The 19,491-nt window shown below is 47.7% G+C and overlaps 1 protein-coding gene across 2 annotated transcripts in view; it reads right to left on the reverse strand.

Moving 5' to 3' along the window:
* PNPLA7 (patatin like phospholipase domain containing 7) overlaps nt 1–19,491 on the reverse strand; it is a 130,852-nt gene that overhangs the window by 79,014 nt on the left and 32,347 nt on the right. Inside the window, exon 1 of one of the 2 annotated variants that reach the window (XM_026658719.1) lies at nt 17,701–17,891. The exons of the other annotated variant lie outside the window; for it this stretch is intronic. Coding sequence (XP_026514504.1) covers nt 17,701–17,825 — 125 coding nt within the window. The 5' untranslated portion in view covers nt 17,826–17,891. Of the gene's footprint in view, nt 1–17,700; nt 17,892–19,491 lie in introns of those variants that run through there. 2 annotated transcript variants of the gene reach the window in all.

Genomic DNA, 19,491 nt, shown 5'->3' on the forward strand with positions numbered 1-19,491 from the left:
CCCTTCTTCTTGGGTCTGAGGAAGTAGGTTGAGTAAAACCTGTCCCTTGATATTGTAGAGGAATGCATTCTATTGTTCCTTGAATACTGTCATGAGAGTGGTCCCCAAAGAGGGATGGGGAGGAGGGTTTTGGAGGTGGTAGCATTGCAAACTTGATTGAATAGCCAGAGTGGATGACGTTCAGCACCCACTTGTCCGTTGTTATTGCACTCCAGGTGTCGAAAAAGAGTGCTAAATGACCTCCAAATGGAGTATTGGAATTGGGAGGTATTGTTCTCAGTGATTCACGGCTCTCAAGGTCGTGTCAAAAATACCATTGAGTTGGGGGCTGGGATTGGGATGTCAAGACTGGTGCAGAGGGCACAGGGAAGCTGGACTTTTGAATCTCTGCTTTTTACACAGTGGTTCGTAAGGTCTCTGATGGTAGAAATGTTGGGTCCTGTATCTCAGTGAGATGGATTGGTGCAGGAACTTCCTCTTTGGGGAAGGTGTGTATATACCCAAGGGTCAAAGGGTAGCCTTAAAGTCTTTCTGGGTATGTAAGGACTCATCTATATTCTGATTGAAGGGCTGAGTTTCATTGAAGGGAAAGTCCTCAATGGTACTCTGGACCTCCCTGGGGAACCCTGAGGCATGGAGCCAGGACTCCCACCACGTAATGAGGGTGGTAGCCAGGGCTCGAGAGGAGGTATCAGCTTCATCAACTGCAGACTAGCTATTAGTTTTCTTTACTCTATGAGGGCCTGGAAATGAGAACGATCCTGCTGTGGGAGGCTCTTGGTGAATTCCTCAAACTTAGCGTAGTTCAGGAAATCATATTTAGCAGTAGCGCTTCATAATTGGCTATCCTGAACTGAAGACTGGAGGACGAGAAAGCCTCTCTCTCCATCAGGTCTGGGCATTTACGCTCCTTGTCCGCAAGGGTAGAGCTGGCGTGTTGTTGCCTGGACCTTTCTGAAGTGATCTGAACCACCAATGAGTTGGGAGCTGGGTGAGAGATCAAGAACTCTAAACTCTTAGTTGGTACATAATAATGTCTCTCTGTTCCTTTGGTAGTAGAGGCACAGGTGGCAGGGATGTGCCACGCAGTCCTGGCTGGCTCCAGTATGACCTCATTGACAGGGAGGGCTATTCTATAGGTCCAGAGGGGTGGAGGATGTCCAAGAGCTTGTGTTTGGGAGTCCTGGATCTCTTCTAGTGGAATCTGAAGTTACTGGCGACTCTACGGAGAAGGTCTTGGAACTGTCTAAGGGGGCGGGGAGGGGAGGGGGAAGAGAATACCTAAACCACCACTTCATCCAGTGATGATGACGGCAGCTTGATCAGTTCCGGCAGAACTGCTGGAATTGGAGTGTAGTGCTCCTTCTTCTCCATCGGATTGGGGGGGTAAATTCAATGGTCCCCCTTGTAGGGGAGGCAGGTGGCAACTCTCTAGTGGATCAGATAGATTGTGAAGGGGGATACTGGTGCTAAGGTCCCCAATATAGCCAGTCGGTGGGATTGACAGGTGGTGGCGGGGGTCCCCATGGCATGGGGTACCAATGACTCTGAACCAGGTGAGGCGTTGGTTGGTCCCAAGGTTGTGGGTCTCCTGGGGAGTGGCAGTACAGGAGGAGTGGTTCCTCCGATGGTTCCGAGTCTCCTGAGGAGGAAAAGGGCAGACTCAGGTTCCAATGGCAGTACAGTTGGTGCTGATGGTGATGTGTAAGTTCTGTATGTTAGGGGTGATAAGCTCTGTCCCTCTGGCAGGTCTCTAGGAGGTGAGATAAGCTCTCTGGAAATGGAGGGTCCTTATGGAGGAGGGGATTCAGGATCAGGGAGAGTGAAAATGTTCTGAGGTGTGGCCACGGATCCAGACCTCTCTTTCTGTCTGGGCTGCCAGTGCTGGTGACAAGGATGGTAGCTGCTGATGGTCTGCCTTTGGCAGTGCTACAGTGCCTTGTGTCTTGGGAGGAGCCGGGGCAATGGTACTGATGGAGTGCGGTGTGGAGCCAGCACAGCCCTATGTTTCAGGGCTTTCTTATCAGGTTTATGGGACTTAGGATGTATGACATCCTCCTGGGCCAATCTGGTGGGTTTGCTCGTAGACACATCCGGTATCTTCGGAATGGACTTAGAGGAAGATTTAGCCCCATGCTTATGGGAGTGCTTCCTGATCTCCTGACTCGGCCCCGCTCTGGGTCTCTGGGAGTGGATCCTCCAGCACCAGAATAGGACAACTTAACAGCAGGAGGCACACTCCTCACTGATTCAGGCTGATATATGGGGCGGGGTCCCCCAGACTGGGTCCAATTGAGGTCTCATGGACATCTCCAAGAGGTATTTATGGAGGCAAAGAGCCCATCCCTCTTGGGTACGGCTGGGGAAGGACTGACAAATGCTGTACAAAGCTGCAAGGTGAGCTTCTCCCAAGCAGTTAAGGCAGCGATGGTGGTTGTCACTGACCGAGAAGTACTGCAAGTAGGAGGCACAGCATTTGAAACCCGGAGTTCTAGGCATAGTTCGGTGCCTGAATGAGGTATGGGGAGAAGCAAATGGGAGAACAACCTCAGTAGCCTAAACTAATTCTAAAACAATTAAAACTGTAAAAACTATTAAATCTATTAAACGTCTAAAAGGGTGAACTATTTACAGCTAAAACACTACTGTTTTTCAGAAACGACGGCAGAGCTGAGGACAATAAAGGTTCCAACCCAGACCATGTGGTGGTTAGAAGGAACTGAAGAGGCGGGCAGTCTGCCCTGCCTTTTATCATCTTGGTCGGGAACACAAGGTGAGAGAGGGCTGTATGCGCAGACCAGCAGACACTACTTTCAAGTTCTCTGACTCCAGGAACATGATGTGCACGCATTACCCACAGTAGAATACAATAGGGACCATCACTCGAAGATGACTCTGGAATTTCTGAGATAAAGGGAAGCTGTGTCTGTATGTGCTTTACTCAAACACTTCATAGTTTCGTCTCCACAACACTATGTTCCTATCTCTTTAAGTGATATAGAAAGAAACAAAGCAAACCTACCACAAATAGAACCAGAAGTTATTACCTCAGTGTTGGGCACCTTAAGGCTTATACAGCTGCCATCAGCATATACAACTCTGCTTTGAAATCTAATCACTCTTCTGTCCCTGGGTTCCTCTATTACTTCCCAGCTCTCATTATCTGAGAACAATTTCCTATATAAGAAGTTTGCCTTGTGAATTACGCAGCTCAAGCTATGCAGCTCAAAGGAGGAAGAGATGAAACTATCACATTGCCCTTTCCACTGTACTGTAGGTGCAGTGTTGAGGAAGCTCTAGGTCAGGAAGCCTTTAATAATTAAGCCTTATTAAAAGCAAAGTAGAGGGGGAGACCAAGTGAAGTACTTGGATACTATAGTAGCTCATGTTGCTTGCTGTATTCATATGGAGTCAGCCTTAGACCGTCTCTACACTTGCAGAGCAGGCAGGATACGTCTAGCTACATGCCACAGTGAAAGGCAGGCTGTGTCCTCCACACTCACCGCGGTGTGTAGCTACAAATAGCAATGGAAGGCTCAGGCAGGAGGAAATGGAGGGTAAGGCTCTGGCAGGGAGGAGTGGCCAGAGCCTTTCCCTGCTGCCTTCCCCCTATCAGCAGCATAGAGCACTGTTTGGGTACGTAGAGAACTACGTAGGGCAGTCTACTGGCCTAAGCTGTACCTCACTGTCTACACTGTTATTTATACCCATGCTAGCTGGGCACGCAGCATCTATACACGCCTTCCCCCAGGCATATCTGGCATATGCAGTAAGCCCACATTGTCAGAATGCCCTCCCAGCATCTGTCTGCAAGCTCAACTTTCCCTACCAACCGCTTTGCTGTGAGACACCTGCTCCCCTCCATTCCGCACACCTTTAAAGATGACCCTCCCTAGTATCAACACCCTGATCTAACACATACAGCAGATCCCAAAGTCCTCCCTCTGCCTTCTCCAATAGGCAAGAGCCCTATTGCACCCTCCCACCTGACTACATCCTCCTGACATCCCCTCCTCTCAACAGGGGGTGAAAAATGGCATACCCTCTAACTCAACTGTACTGGGCAAGATGCAAAAGTCAGCCTGAGACCCCTGTACATCGCCACTCTGCACTATCTACAAAGGAAGGGAAGTGAGTACTACAGTCTCCTACTGATCAAATCCCCAGTACAACTCATTTCCTAAAGGAGAACACAAAGTTTGTTCTCAGTATGACATCAGCAATCCAGTTTCTTCTTTTAATTCCAACTTCCTGAAGAACTAAACTGTCATGTATTTGTGCTTGGAACATAAAACTGGCTGAAATGACCAAAAGCCTCATCATTGTTCAGGTTTCAGAGTAGCAACCGTGTTAGTCTGTATCTGCAAAAAGAACAGGAGTACTTGTGGCATTTATTTGAGCATAAGCTTTTGTGGGCTACATCCGATGAAGTGGGCTGTAGCCCACGAAAGCTTATGCTCAAATAAATTTGTTAGTCTCTAAGGTGCCACAAGTACTCCTTATCATTGTTCAGGTGTCATGGGAAGGCAGGTGGATCAATGGAATCCTGGAGCCTTAAATGTCGTGTATGAATAAATCAGTAAAAAAAACTAGCAGGGAAAAACAAAAACAGTGAAAACATGTGAGGGGAAAACATTAAAGAATTTTTGCTTTGTGATCATACCTAGCAAAACCGTGTGCTGTGCGGATGCGTGGCGCTTTGGACAGCTGCCATTTCTACACTGACATACAGGGCATACATAATATTATATACATAGGGCCAGATTCTGTCACCTTTACTCACACTGAGTAGTGCCTTACTCTACAAGCAGTTGCATTGAAATCAGTGGGAGCACTCATGAGTAAAGTACTTCTCAGCACAACTAAATATATCAGAATCTGGCCCACAGACAGCATGCAACACACAAGTCCGATCCAGAGACTCAAACTCCCTTAGAGAACTGAATCTCACACATTTCATCAGTAATATTTACTTGCCCCAAACCTCTCTGTACACACTCAGCATGCCCTCCTAGGACTGCCATTGCTCGACAGATACTGTCCTGGCATGGGGCACCTCCCCCTTACTTGGGGCAGAGCCATGATCCAGTCATAAGTGAATAAAACTGACTTTAAATACAAACAAATATTTTTTCCAGGAATCAGTTCTATTGTGTTAAATACTTTAAAAACCCTCCAAAGTGTCCACTCTGAGCATGAATCTGGAAGTAACATAAAGAACAGAAAATGATCCAGATATCTTGGGTGAGGCAGTAGGAGGGTGTGGCTGAGCTCACACCCTCCAGTAAAGGGAAGAGCGCAGTCCCGGCTGGCATCACGTGTTATCTAAAATTGGGTGGTCCATCACGACGTGTGAAAGGTGGCTTCCTCCAATAACATGGCTAAGCGGTACGTGCTGTGCTGACTACATCTTCTACCAGCACATATGAATTGCAAACGGCAACACTTGGCAGTTGTGGCCTATAAAGCCCCCTCAGATGGTGTGTAAAAAAAAGGCAGTGCCAAGCCGCTTTTATAAGGTAGGTCAACACATCTGCTGAAAAGGAAAGGCATCAAAATATGCCCCCACTAAAGCCCATGTGTTTACCAATACCTCTGCATGTGTTTGGAGGGTGCCTCTCTACTTGTGGTTAAAATCACAAACACAAAATTTTTCAGTGCATTGGCCTGCCATTCTGCAACAAACTGTTAATGTTTCTAACTATGTTGTGTTTAATTTTTCATAAATAACACCCAATGCGTTTCTCCCATTGGCGCACACCCAAAAGCAACTTTCCGTATTCCAAACAAATGCCTCCTCCTTCATGGTGTTAAAACACACATTTAACCTAAAAAAAAAAAATGCTTTTGCCACAGCCATCCAAATGGGCCATCTATGTCAACAAAAAAATGTGTTATGCTGTTACTAATAAAGCCAAAAGTCATTATTGGCTGGTATATGCAATTGTTGCTGTCCTAACAATCTGGTGCATGCTGTATAGCTGTTTAGGTAAAAGACCAACACTAATCCTTGTCACCATATCGGGGGAGGGAGGAGGGGAGAGGGTGGAAACCTAAGTGGTGACCCCTCCCAACAAAATGTTGATTCAGGGTCAAGGGGGGGAATGTCACAAGCCAATGGACCCCTCCCCTTAGGGAGTCCCCTGGGAAGGCAGATCAGCACTGTATATTGCTAACGCCGTTGCAAGCATCGCAAAGCATTTTGGGGAGGGTCAAAGGCATGTGAGTGGGGAATGGAAGATTCCTTTGCAGAAGTACGAAAGGCCAAGAGAGGGGAGAAGAAAGAAGAAAGCAGAGAACAGGTTAACTCAACACAGCAGCTAGCAAGCTCAGTCTGAAGATAAGACGCTGACCCTCACCCAAGGACACTACTCATAGCTGAGATTTGGCTGACAGCCAAGAAAGACGGGGGCTTGAATGTGCCCAAGCGGCCGTGAAAAGAGAAGAACTAAGTTAAGCAAAGCTGCAAAGATAGCAGCGAAAACAGAGCGAATGAGGCAGCGACGGTGAAGGCCAACAGAAGGGGAAACAAATTCTCCAAAGCCAGTGTGTTTTGGGCAGCCAAGAAGGCCACGGCAAGCCGATTGGGACTGGTACAAAGAGCACCAGGCACAGAGGGCCCTGGACAACAACACCCCCAAAGGAACCCAGGACTTAAAAACCCTCCCGAGAACTGGAGCAATTCGGAGATTACAGCTGATTCCCCAGACGACCTGGGCCCAGGGCAAGAACTCCGTTCCACCCATCCCCCTCTTCTTCTTACGTTACACCCAGGCCTGGCCAGTTTTGGGCGTGAGTATGAAAGTGGGTTAGGGCTTGGGGCTCTAATGCTTTCTTTCTTCCCCTGAGTAACGTGGGAGCATTCCCAGCACACTCTGCTGTATTTTATTAATAAAGCTTTAAAATTTAAACACTTGGTGTGTTATGTCATCTCCTCCCCAAACAATCCTGCGGTGTCAGCCTGATCACCTGATGCTCCAGGCAGATTGGTAACAAAAATCTGTCACACAGAGGTGTCCGAGAGGAATCAATACTTTACTAGTTAAATAAAAGAGTGCAAAGCAGATACTGGAACAAGACACTTTAAGAAGGTAAGTATTCTTCTTTTATCAGTTTTCCAATTTACTCTTTCCTCAGAAGTTTTATAGATCCCTATCAGCTACAGTTTAACTGTGAACCCTAAATACTGCATCTACAAAAAGCTGTATCATCAGCTGGAGAGAGAAGTGGATTAGTGTATAGACAGGCTGCAGTTCAGAGAATTTGTTCCATCCCTAACACACATGCAGGATAATTCTGTGGGCTCTCCCGTACTGTTCACAGAGTGCTACCTACGAAGAGCCATCTCCAACTTGAGACACAGTGTATTTCTTTGTACAAAACCAGACATTTTGTTTCAGCTGCTAGAGGCATATGAAACCTTAAGAATGTGTGTTGCTCTGAAAAGCTCCCGATTTGCCTATTAATTTAATTTCACTTGCATATCAAAGCATTACCATTACACAATATGAGCTTAATGAGAGTCTGGTGGGATAGAGACTGGAGCTAAGGATAGCCCAAATCAACCACTTCCATCAATTATTTTTTAAATTAACAAGACCCAGAGTTCTGCTGCTTGATGTTCTACAGGAGCTCGTGGCAGCTGGAAACCCTGAAATTGGTTCCAAAAGGTTAATCTTTGCTATCTAGGCCATTTCAATCTTCCACTACCATGTCAAATGGAAGCTGATGACCTAGCTGGGCAGATGGCAGGTTGCCATTCTGCTGCACCAGGGTGAACAGAACAAGCAACATCAATGCTTTTTACAAAAACTGTCAGATCATTAACCCAAATTGAAGATGCCAAATTGCAAACAACAAATTGCTGAATGGGTTGGCTGGATCATTGTTTTAAAAGATGTTCTGTGCATACAGTGATCCACCTTCTGACACAGCCTACTCAGTTATTTAGAATTTAAATGTGGCAAGTTTCATTTGGACAGGAAAACTCTCAGTGCTGACGGCTGCCAAGAAGCTTGCATTCAAGGTAGAGCTCTGAATGCGGTGCATAAATAAAGTTAATGAGCCTCAACATTCAGGTAATACTCAAGGGGCAGAGTCCTTGAGTTACCTGAAGAAATCATAGTTATGTCTCCTAAGTGATCTGGAATGGTAAGTGCTGCTACACTGTGAAAATGTATAATCATAATAATTTGCATTTATAAAGTCTGAAACCTTTCTAATAGTCTGAGGGCTTCTCTCTCTCCCAAGCAAGAGGCTCGATTAACATGAATTAACATTAAAATCATACTATATTGTTTTAGCACTACAGAGCTTTGTCTAAATAGAAAGGGTAGTCCATGCACACAATACCATTTCAGAGGAATGTTTTAAAATGTATTTAAACTCTAATTGTATGTAGTATAGTTGTAGCTGTGTCAGTCCCAGGATATTAGAGACAAGATGGGTGAGGCAATAGCTTTTACTTGGCCAACTTGTCTCTCTCACCAACAGAAGTTGGTCCAACAAAAGTTATTACCCCACCCATCTTGTCTCTTTAAACTCTAAATTGTCAGTTTTGTGCTATGGTTAATTGGCACAAATGCAGTGCAATATTATCAGAGGTCTAAATAAAGTGCATTGTAGTGACCTGAGTCACCTAACAGTCACAACAGAGAATGACTTGAAAGATCAGAACGGCATAAGCAGGCTGGAGTCACATGGTGCTCAGCTGCTCATAAGAGAGCCGTGCATGTGCATTCACACTCTGCCACTAGGTACCACATTTTCTAATTACAGTATGAATAGACATGAAACCCCAAAGTGACCGTCCATGCAGCAATCTGGGCTAAGAAGGGGAGCAGAGGGCAATATATATCAAATACAATAACTCACAACACCACCACAGCAAGCAACTTCCGCTGAACTGAACCTCATCTGTCAGAGTAGTAGTAATTTAGTCACGTAGGAGACTGGACAGAATTTCAAGCTGATAAATGCAGAGGTCAGTCAAGATTAACCTTGGGCGTGCTAACTTGCCACCTTTCCAAAATGGTCAGACTGGTCTCTGACTTGAAGTATAATGGGTTTCCTTAGAAGGCTGGAGATTTGGGAAAGGGAGGAATCCATGATGCTTGTTACTTCTCAGCTTCAATTAATGGGTCTTACAGGACTCAACCTCTTCCATGCCCTCTTGACATGTCCCCCAGTCAGGATGTGCTGCAGCTGATGCTCACACACAATTTGCTATGCTACTAACAGATTGTAAAAACAGAAGAGGGAGGTTTCATTCTTTAATTCACATAATGGGTTTTTCAGGCTTCTTTGGTATTTGACAGTTTCCTGATAACCTTAAGAAGTAGCAAGTGCTTACTTTCCAAAGCTTGTTCACCCTATTATCAAAAGCTGAAGCAGACACTCCTAAATACCACCTCAGGATCTTGGATGAGTGGTTTGAAATGAAGTGATAATATCTTGGAGACAAAGTCAGTCACACAACCCATAAGCCAGTCCAACTCAGAAAAAGGAATACAAAGCTAACTACTGTGACAGTGAGGCCTGAGCACAGCTTTCAACGAGACTCTGTAGAATACATTCATGTCAACCCAGTGAGCTAGGGCCATAAAACTTTCACATTTCAAATCCCAGCTAACAGGATCTCTATTAAATAATTCATTGCGACAGTGCTTCACACTTAGAAAGCACCTTTCATGTAAGGATCTCAAGGCACTTCGCAAAGTCTGATCCTCACAACTTCCCACAGACGACTGTTATCTTCCCCATTTTACAGAAAGGAAAACTGAGGTGCAGATGTTTTAGTGACTTGCCCAAGGTTGCACTCAGTCAGTGGAAGAGTAAAAAATAGAGCCCAGTGCTTCTGACTCCCAGTCCCCTGCTCTAGCCACTGGAAAGACTCCCTCAGACAGAGCAATTCATAACAGCACACGCACCATTGGCAGAGAGACTTTTAATTCTCTTCAGGTTCTATACTGTAAGTTCACACATGTAAAATGGTCTCAAGTGAAATTTCAGTGGCAATTTTAAGCAAAGCTAAATTACTGAGCCAGTGCACAAAATGGTCATATTTATTAGCATGTATTTTTGAACAATTCAAAGAGCTGGTCTCTAAGTTTTGCATTCTATTTTCAATATCATCAGCTCCTCCATTACTTGGGAATTTTTCATTGGATGCTCTGTCTGGAACAGAAGTTTAATGAAGGGGATATTGTTTATTAAACTTCAGCAGCATGCTTGGAGCATTAGATATATAGCCCTATGTATGTAATATTATGCGTACAGAGGGGGACCCAGCACTATGCATTTATAATCTAGACAAACAATACAGTGCAGTCCGAAAATACATTGCACGATCTGAAGAGAGATTTGTTGAAAAGCAGGGCACATTATTGGTGTAGTTAAAAACAAAAAAGACACTTCTTAGTGCAGAGGATTAGTAGCAAACATCATGGGGAAAGTGTGCTTTCAGGAGGTATTTGAAGGTGGGGAGACCTGGTGCACTGGGAAAGAGAGGGGCTGACAGATGCAAGGGACTGCTAGAAAACAAGTGGGAACATGAGAGTGGAAGGGAGAAAGTTGCAAAAAGCCTGGCTAAGTAGAAGGCTTGGGCAGGAGGAGGGCAGCGGGGTGGAGTGGTGCAGAGTCTTGAAAGAGACAAGACATTTAACCATGGCACAGAAGGAAAGGGAAAACCAGAGGAGTGATTCAAAAAGCAATTCCTAGGATGCGTAGCCAATTTATTTCCCATCACAAGTAATTGAGAATATTAGAACGTTCAGGATCTCTGAATCTCAGAGCACGTCTACACTACAGAATTAAGTCAACTTACAGCCACTGCAGGCTGATGTCCACACTACCCTCCTTCTGTTGGTGGTGCACGTCCTCACCAGGAGCACTTCCACTGACTGAGAGACAGGACTCTCAGCTCCACACAGCTCCCTGCTGGGATCCCAGCTGCTCCCTGGCTTCTCGCCTCCCTGTTCCCCACCAGAAGCAGAGGGCTCTAGCTGCCCGGCTTTCTTGTCAATTTCAGGGCTCCAGATACTGTGTTGCCCTAATTTACACCAAGCCCTACGTCTCTTGTGGAGGTGGAGTTATTAAGTCGGTGTAATAGGACACTTACAACGGTGGGACAAGGATGTAGTGTGTACACTGACATAATAAGGTCAACGTAAGCTGCCTTACATCGACCTATTTAGTGTAGACCAGGCCTTAGTCCCTTACTACTAAGCATGCAATTTCTTATTAGGCCTTGTCTACACTACAGCAGTAAGTTGACCTAAGTTACGCTACTCCAGTTACGTGAATAACGTAACTGGAGTCGACGTAGCTTAGGTCGATTTACCACGGTGTCTACACTGCGCTGCGTCAATGGGAGACACTCTCCTGTTGATTTACCTTACTCTTCTTGTTCCGGTGGAGTACCAGAGTCGAACCGGCGCATAGGCGCCGACTCCGTGGATGCTCCGGGGCTGGAGCACCCACGGGGAAAAATTAGCAGGTGCTCCGCACCCACTGGCAGCTAAGCTCCCCCCATCTCCCCTCCTTCTCCCCGCCCAGCGCACTGCGTCCCCACTCCTTCCCCTCCCTCCCTGCGCTTCCTGCCCCACTGCTGCCTAACAGCGGTTTGGCGGTGCTCAGGACTTTCCGAGAGGGAGGGGGAGGAGCGGGGACACGGCGCACTCAGGGGAGGAGGCGGAGAAGAGGCAGGGCAGGGGACGGGACTTTGGGGAAGGGGTGGAATGGGGGTGGGAAGAGACGGGGCCAGGGGCGGGGGGTGGGGTCGAGCAACCACTGGGCAGAGGAGAAGTCGGTGCCTACAGACCGGAGAGCGCTCTGCGATCGATTTGGTGGGTCTTTACTAGACCTGCTAAATCGACACACGCTGCATTGATTGCAGCAGCTCCGATCTACCGGTAGTGTGGACATGGCCTTAGAATCAGCCAGTGCCTCAAAGGGCTAGAGTGTAGCAAATGTGGTCTTTAAACTAAAACAACAAAACGGTGCTAGATATGAGCTTAAGAACTCCTGCTCTACCTCAGTACCAGGTAAATTGGTTGAAATGATCATTTAAAATAGAATGTTATTTAAAACACCCAGATTAACATAGTGACAGGGACAAACCTGCATAGGTTCTGAAAAGAAAAAGCATACCTCTGTTCTACTAGAATCATTTCAGCATGTCATCAGAACAACAAATACAGCAGAAGTGGCTGATAATTAAGAAGGACCATGAAAAACCCACGATCAGATATTCACAAGAGATTATTAAAAAACTAAATAGTTATATGCACAGGCATTTGCTTCCTCCGGGCTCCAGCAGTGCTCAGCCCCCCCTCTTGGCCGCAGGCCCCACCCCACCTCTTCCCACCCCCGCTCCGCCCCCACCCTACCTTTTCCCGCCCCCGCATCACCCCCCCCTCTTCCCACCCAGTTCTGCCCCCTCCGCCGAGCACGCCCTGTCCCGGATCCTCCTCCTCCTTCCCAGTGCCTCCTGTATGCATGGAACAACTGATCACAACGGGCAGGAGGCGCTGGAAGGGAGGGAGGGAGCTGGCTGCCGCTGGATCCTAAGCACCCACTAATTTTTTTCCATGAAGTTGGCGCCTATGGTTATATGGTGAGATATAAAGTTTTGTCATGAATTAGAAACTGGCTAAGAGTCTGAAGACAAGAAGAAAGCAGAAAAGGACTGTTTTCAATATAGCAAAAGGTTAACAATGAGATACCCCAAGATTCCGTACTAGGACTAGTGTTCTGTATTTTTATTAAATACATACAAAAATTATGTTAAAAGAAAGTTATTTAGGTGGCAAAATCAAGTACTCAAAAGTTAGGAAATACAAGTTTTACAGTTGCCTGTGCAACCTTATTTCGGCCCCCTTGCACATCCCATGCACTCTATGAGCCAGGGGTACTGTGGAAAAAAATAGCCTGTGATGAGGTCATTAAAGACTGTATTATAATACAAAAACAACAAGGAGTCTGGTGGCACCTTAAAGACTAAGATTTATTTGGGCATAAGCTTTCGTGGGTAAAAACCTCACTTCTTTGGATGCATAGTATAATAATGCATATTATAATACATAAACTGTAAATCTGACATTTGCTCCTTTTGAATGTTTGAATTTGCCACCTAAACAATGTTATTTTTAACCAAGGTTTTTGTATGTAATTTTCTATTTTATTTTTTTAAAAGGAAAAAGTTACATGACATTCTGTTGTGTGCAACTGTAACAATCCACCATGCATAATCAGCAGGGTTTGAATTCTGAACTTTCAGCACTGCAGCACAAGCTGCTACCGCTTAAGCTACAGGGTAACCTTACAGGAGCTGGCAACAGAAGAAGAATGGACGCTGTGTCCAGATGCTAGTCCTGGAGAGTACTCTGGGTGAGGAGCGTCGAGTCCCCCCTTCTCTCTCTATCTCTTCCCCCCCATGCAGATATTGGGGGAGCTCCAGCCCCGTGTGGTGGTGCACCTAGAGGACAGGAGAGGTTTGGGGGGATGGGCAGATTGGTCGCTGGGACCATTTGCTGCATTTAGAGGGTGGTTGAGGGAGCCTGGCCAGTTCTCTTGTGCCCTGTCACCATGAGATTAGTGATACCTCTCTATGTGGTGCCCCTTGAGGGGGACAGGGATCATTGTGACCATGTGCTGAGTCCAATGGAGGGAGCCCAGCCCAGCTCTCTTCACCCTACAGCTCCTCCAACAGCTCCTATGAGTTCACATTACAGCGTGTGCTGCTGCAGCAGCAGCTTTGCAAGCTCAGTCTCAGAATATCCGTGTGGTTAGTTACTATTTCGACAGCCTGCCAAAGTTTTCCTCAGCAATGTAAGAGACAGAGAAGAAAACCAGAGATTTTTAAACAATTTATACCTCAGCCAAAGCTCCACAGAATTTCACAGGACAAAGAAGAGCCCTTCCGTAGCCTGTGAACTATGGCCCGCCAATTTCAAAGGTCCACTGCACACAATGGAGACAAGAGAGCTTCTCAAAGACAAAGTTGCAAAAATCTTTTATAATGTAAGGTGTTAGGCAATTTAAATACAAGGGTAACTATCAGATCCCCCTATAATAATCTAGAAAAGGGAGTGAGCAATGACATGACAAAATTATTTATATTCATCAACATGAGAAACTATGAGGAACTGTACAGCGACCTAGCATAGGCCCTAATTCAGGACAGCACTTAGACACACGTTTAAAGTGCTCTCCTGAATGGGGAGGCTTTCCTGAACTGCAGTACAACTTAGGTGAGTGCACAGTGCAATGGCAGATGAAGTTCAGCATTGACAAATGCAAGGTAATGCATATTGGAAGGAATAATTTGAATAAATAAATAAATATCACCTAGCTCTTACCTAGGGCTTTTATCAGTATCTCTCAAAGCACTTTACAAAGGGGGCAGTATCATTAGCCTCATTTTTAAGATCGTGTACAACTGTGCCTCAGTTTCCCTAAGCACTCAGCAGAAAGATTTGGAATCACTGGGACCATCCCAATGAAACCCTCTGCTTCATGTGCAACAGCTCTCAGAAAAGAAAACAAAATATTATGATGTCTAAAGAACAGGACAGAAAACAATCCTGAAAATACTGTAATGCCATTATATAAATGCCTGGGACCTCCTTCCCTGGAAAGCTGTGTTCAGTTCGGGTTAACCTACTAAAAAACGGGCAGCAGGAATCCCAAGGTATCCATTCCCAGATGGGTGACAATCACCAGAAGCCTAGAGGGGCTGCTGCCATACAAGGAGAGATTGAAACGTTTCCTGTGTAGAGAGAACACTCAATTGAGGTATATTCGGAAATGAATGGCATAGAGCACTGGGCCCTTCTATTCACAAAACCTTCCTTATGACCTCACGCTTCCCCTGCAACAAAGAACACACAGCACATGTGGCCTTTGCAGTCGCAGGGCCAGCCTTAGGGAAAATGGCATCCTGGGCATACTTGTATTTTGGTCCCCTTACCCCAGAGGGCACGGCGACCCCCCCATTTCCCCTGGCTCCCCGGAGTTCATTAGGCTCCCCACCCCTCTTTGCCCCTAACCCCTGCACTCCCCTTCTCCGCCTCTAACACCTGCACTCCCTTCTGTGCCTGTAACCTCTGCATTCTACTCCTGCACCCCAATCCCTGCTCCCCTAACCCTTGCACTCCTCCTCCTGCACCCACATGGGGAAACTGACCTGGATGTATGGAGCAGCTGGCATTGCTGTTCGTTCCCACCTCGAATGCTGCTCTTCTACGCATCCCTACAGGGTTTGGGGGCGGGGGGAAAGAGGGGCGAGGAGCAACATCAGGGCTCCCTGCATCCAGGTCACTTTCCCCACCTGGGCTGCCTAAGGAGAGGGCAGCAGAGCAGCAGCTCCTGATGCCTCACAGCACAGCACATCCCAGGTGTGGAAAGTGACCTGGATGCACGGAGCGCTTCGTGTTGTTCCTCATTCCCCACTACCCCATACCCTAGGGGGGCGAGCAGTATCTGTACATCATTGCCACCACCCCTAGGAAGCAGGGAGAAATCTGGGCAGCCCCCACGCAGCATTCCCCTGCCCGCCAAGAGCAGTTTCTGACTCTACACTGGCAGCATGCACTACTGTGTTGCCACATGGTGCCCCTTGATCATGCCACTCCTGGGCAGTCGCCCAGATGGCCCACCCCTTTGTCAACCGCGTTAGCAGAGACTGTAAGGAAGATTTTACGTTGCGCAGTGAGGGAGATCAGGACGTTGTGTCAACAGAGAGCACAGAATATGGCTCTCCTAAAAACCTTCCCAACTCTAAAATGGCTCCACCCAGTCCTTCTCAGCAGGGCAATGGCCTGGCTGAAGAGACACACAACTAAGGGGAGCCAGGAGCCCTCCTCAGTTACTGATAATATCAACCCTTCTCTAGTGTGATTGTTCAACAATCCAAAGGGGGACAGGGTGAGAGCTGGGAACCTGTTCCCTACCTAACAAGCTCTTGTGCAGCCACTGCTATCCCAATCCACTCCTAGTGTCCTTTAGTGGAGTCTATCTCAATAGATACGCACAACTTAACATATTTGTATCATGTGTGTTACCAGAAAAGCAGCCTCTTATCAAAACTCTCAAGCTGAATTAGACCTGATGTTTATTTTCCTGAGAATCCCCACAAAATAATAAAACTGGACTTTGTCATTATCAGACACATTCTCAGATCATCAAAGATAGATATATTGGGCCAAATTCATCCCTGAATTAACTTCAATAAAATCAAGAATGAATTTGACCTGTTGTCATGATTTTGTTTAAATGTCTTTTGTTGCATCTGTTACCAGTAAAATAATCCCTACCAAAACCAAAGTACTGCTCTCTGAATTTCAAAACATTCCCAAGATGCCTGTATATTAGTATTTCATCACCATATGGGCTATTGAAATGTGAGTTTCTAATGGCTTTGCTAACGCAGCTGTAGAAAAGCAAAGGCATGCTGCGGCTGTGTGTGGGAAGAACAATGCTCCAAAGAACAGTTTATGGCAGTGGCGGGGGGGGGGGGGGGGGGGGGGTCTGAGTTTTTGTTACAGTATTCAATCTCTCATTACTCCTGAAACAGAACTTGCATGGGGATGTTTTATTATTAAAAATAACAAAATCCCCTACTTCCCTTCAAACATCAGGAAGTTTCTAATCAAAATAAAGTTACCACTTAACAGAAGAAAATGCTACCATTTCAGCACAGTATCTGTTTGATTTGTTATATTTTATATTAAAAAGAGAAATAAAAGCTGTTTCTGCACTCACTTTGTCATGACAAGCCGCACAGATAATTACTAGGAGGGGCGCTGGGTAAATCCTCCCAAACAGACTGTCACAGAAGAAGCCAGGCAAACATTCCACAAATAGCCAAGCAATTTTGATTACTGAGATACAGAACACTTCACCAATCCCCTGTGGCTTTACTAGGTGGCTGTCTTCATGTGTCTGTGGCTGACGTGATCCATCCTCCCAAAATAAGGAAAGAGATACTAAATGTATCATCTTCTACAAAGACTGAGCAGCTGTCAAAAGCCTCTGTAGCTTCTCTTCAAGGCAAATTTAATTGTAAAGGACTTCAACCACAGGAAGCAGATTATAAATATCTACTGTACAATGTCTCTGAAATCTCCTTGCCAGTGGAGACATACACCCAGAAACTTGCTTTAATGCTGACTGCTGAGTTCTGGACTAGTTATGAATCTTTAAAATAAAGAGTCCTACAAAGCCCAAAGCAACTTTGCCCTGACTCACAGTGCAGAAAAAGAGTCTTAATTACATTCTCACAGTTTAAAATACAAGGTGTGCTTTTCATCAAACTACAGTTTAACTAATGATCCAATTGCTGAAATTGCATCCAAGTACCTTTCCATTCAAAACACAGCACGCACAGCCCATGTGTGCATGCCAGCCTGGGATCCTGGAAGCAGTGCTCTGCGCTGTAGCATGAATTGCCTTCAGTTTCTCCACTCAGGGTGGCTGAGCTCAGGGGAAGGAGACAGTACAACACTTATCTCTAATGTCTCCTACCCACCTATTTCACAGACACATTGGTGCTTGGGCTGTTCACACACCCTCTGGGGAGAGAAGGGGTGGGGCAGAACAGCTGCAGCCATCAGACGAGAATGAAAGGAAGGAAAATGGTGGAGGGCTTCAAGATAAACTCATTACAAACAGCTTACTGGGAAAGAGGAAGTTACTCACCTTGTGCAGTAACGATGGTTTTTCGAGATGTGTGTGCCCCTATGGGTACTGCACTTTAGGCGTGTCTGTGTCCCTGCGCTGCTGATTGTAGATCTTTGGTAGCAGTGTCCATTCAGACTGCACATGCGCTCTCCCCCACCTCATGTTCTGCCGCGAGGCTAACTAGCGCTGCACGGGCAAACCACCCTCAGTTCCTTCTCTACTGCAGAGCCCCTCTTGAGAACTCTGAAGTAGAGGGGATGAGGGTGGGTCATGGAGCACTGGGGTGACCAGACGTCCCGATTTTATCAGGACTGTCCCGATATTTCCTTGTTTGTCCCGTGTCCCGACCGATGTGCGGTCGGGACACTGGACAAAGAAGGAAATGCTCCGGAGCCCGGAAGTGCTCCTCCCCCCATTGGCTCCCTCCCCAAATCCCCGCCTCTTCCCGAGGCTCACCATTCCTCCTCCCTCCACAAACGCTGGAGGGAGGCCCGGGAGACGCAGGGGAAGCACGGAGCCGGGGTGAGTGAGAGTCCAGCCTGGCCCCAGTGCAGGCAGGACTCAGTCGGGCGGTACTGGAGGGAGAGGCGGCTGTTCTCCCCCCCGGACAGCGGGACTCGGGAGCAGCCGCTGCTGCAGCTCCCACTGCTGCAGGGGGAGGAAGCGGCCGATGGCCAAGCTCGGCGGCTGCGGCTCTGGCGCCCAGGCCCGAACCCCCCGAGCCCGGGCCTGCTGCAGGGACCCAGCAGCGCGCATGCTGCGCCCAGCCCCTGGCCAGTCGCATCTGGGCTGCTGCCCAGCTGGTGTTATCCTGCGGCGGCCCCGGGGCGGAGGCATCGGCAGCCCAGCCCCGTTCGTTCCCCTGCAGGACCCGAGCGGGACGGGGGGGCTGGGGCCTGCTGCCCCCACTCTGGGGCCGCCGCGGGATAGCACCAGCTGGGCAGCAGCCCAGACGCGACTGGCCAGGGACTGGGCGCAGCGTGCGCGCTGCTGGGTCCCCGCAGCAGGCCCGGGCTCGGGGGGTTCGGGCCTGGGCGCGAGAGCCGCAGCCGCCGAGCTTGGCCAGCGGCCGCTTCCTCCCCCCGCGGCAGTGGGAGCTGCAGCAGCGGCTGCTCCCGAGTCCCGCTACCCAGGGGGGGAGAACAGCCGCCGCCTGGCCCCACGGGCCGCCCCCCTACTCTCCCTACCGCCCGACTGAGTCCTGCCTGCTTGGGGCCAGGCCGGACTCTCACTCACCTCGGCCCCGCACTTCCCCTGCATCTCCCGGGCCTCCCTCCAGCGCTTGTGGAGGAGGGGGGGGTTTTTTTATTTTTATTTTTTTGCCCCTCCCCCTTCCGCCCCACCCCCCCCCGCGTCCCGATATTTGACTTGGGTGATCTGGTCACCCTATGGAGCACCCATAGGGACAACTTCCTCTTCTTCTTCTTCGAGTAGTGTCCCTATGAGTTCTACACTGTAGGTGACTCCCAAACAGTATCCCCAATGGGAGGCTGGGACTTCAGAGTAGAGTGTTATGATGATAACACTGTGGAGCCGAAGATAGCATCGGAAGCAGAGTCTCCAGTAATCTCATCGTGTTCTGCGAAGGTATGAGCTTCCTACAGATTTATAATAATAATTAATGGAGATATCCTATCTCCTAGAACTGGAAGGGACCTTGAAAGGTCATCGAGTTCAGCCCCCTGCCTTCACTAGCAGGACCAAGTGCTGATTTTGCCCCAGATCCCTAAGTGGCCCCCTCAAGGATTAAACTCACAACCCAGGGTTTAGCAGGCCAATGCTCAAACCACTGAGCTATCCCTCCCCCCC

The sequence above is a fragment of the Terrapene carolina genome, unplaced genomic scaffold (genome assembly GCF_002925995.2).
Source record: "Terrapene carolina triunguis isolate 2854851 unplaced genomic scaffold, T_m_triunguis-2.0 Scaffold508, whole genome shotgun sequence".
NCBI classification, from domain to species: Eukaryota; Metazoa; Chordata; order Testudines; family Emydidae; genus Terrapene; species Terrapene triunguis.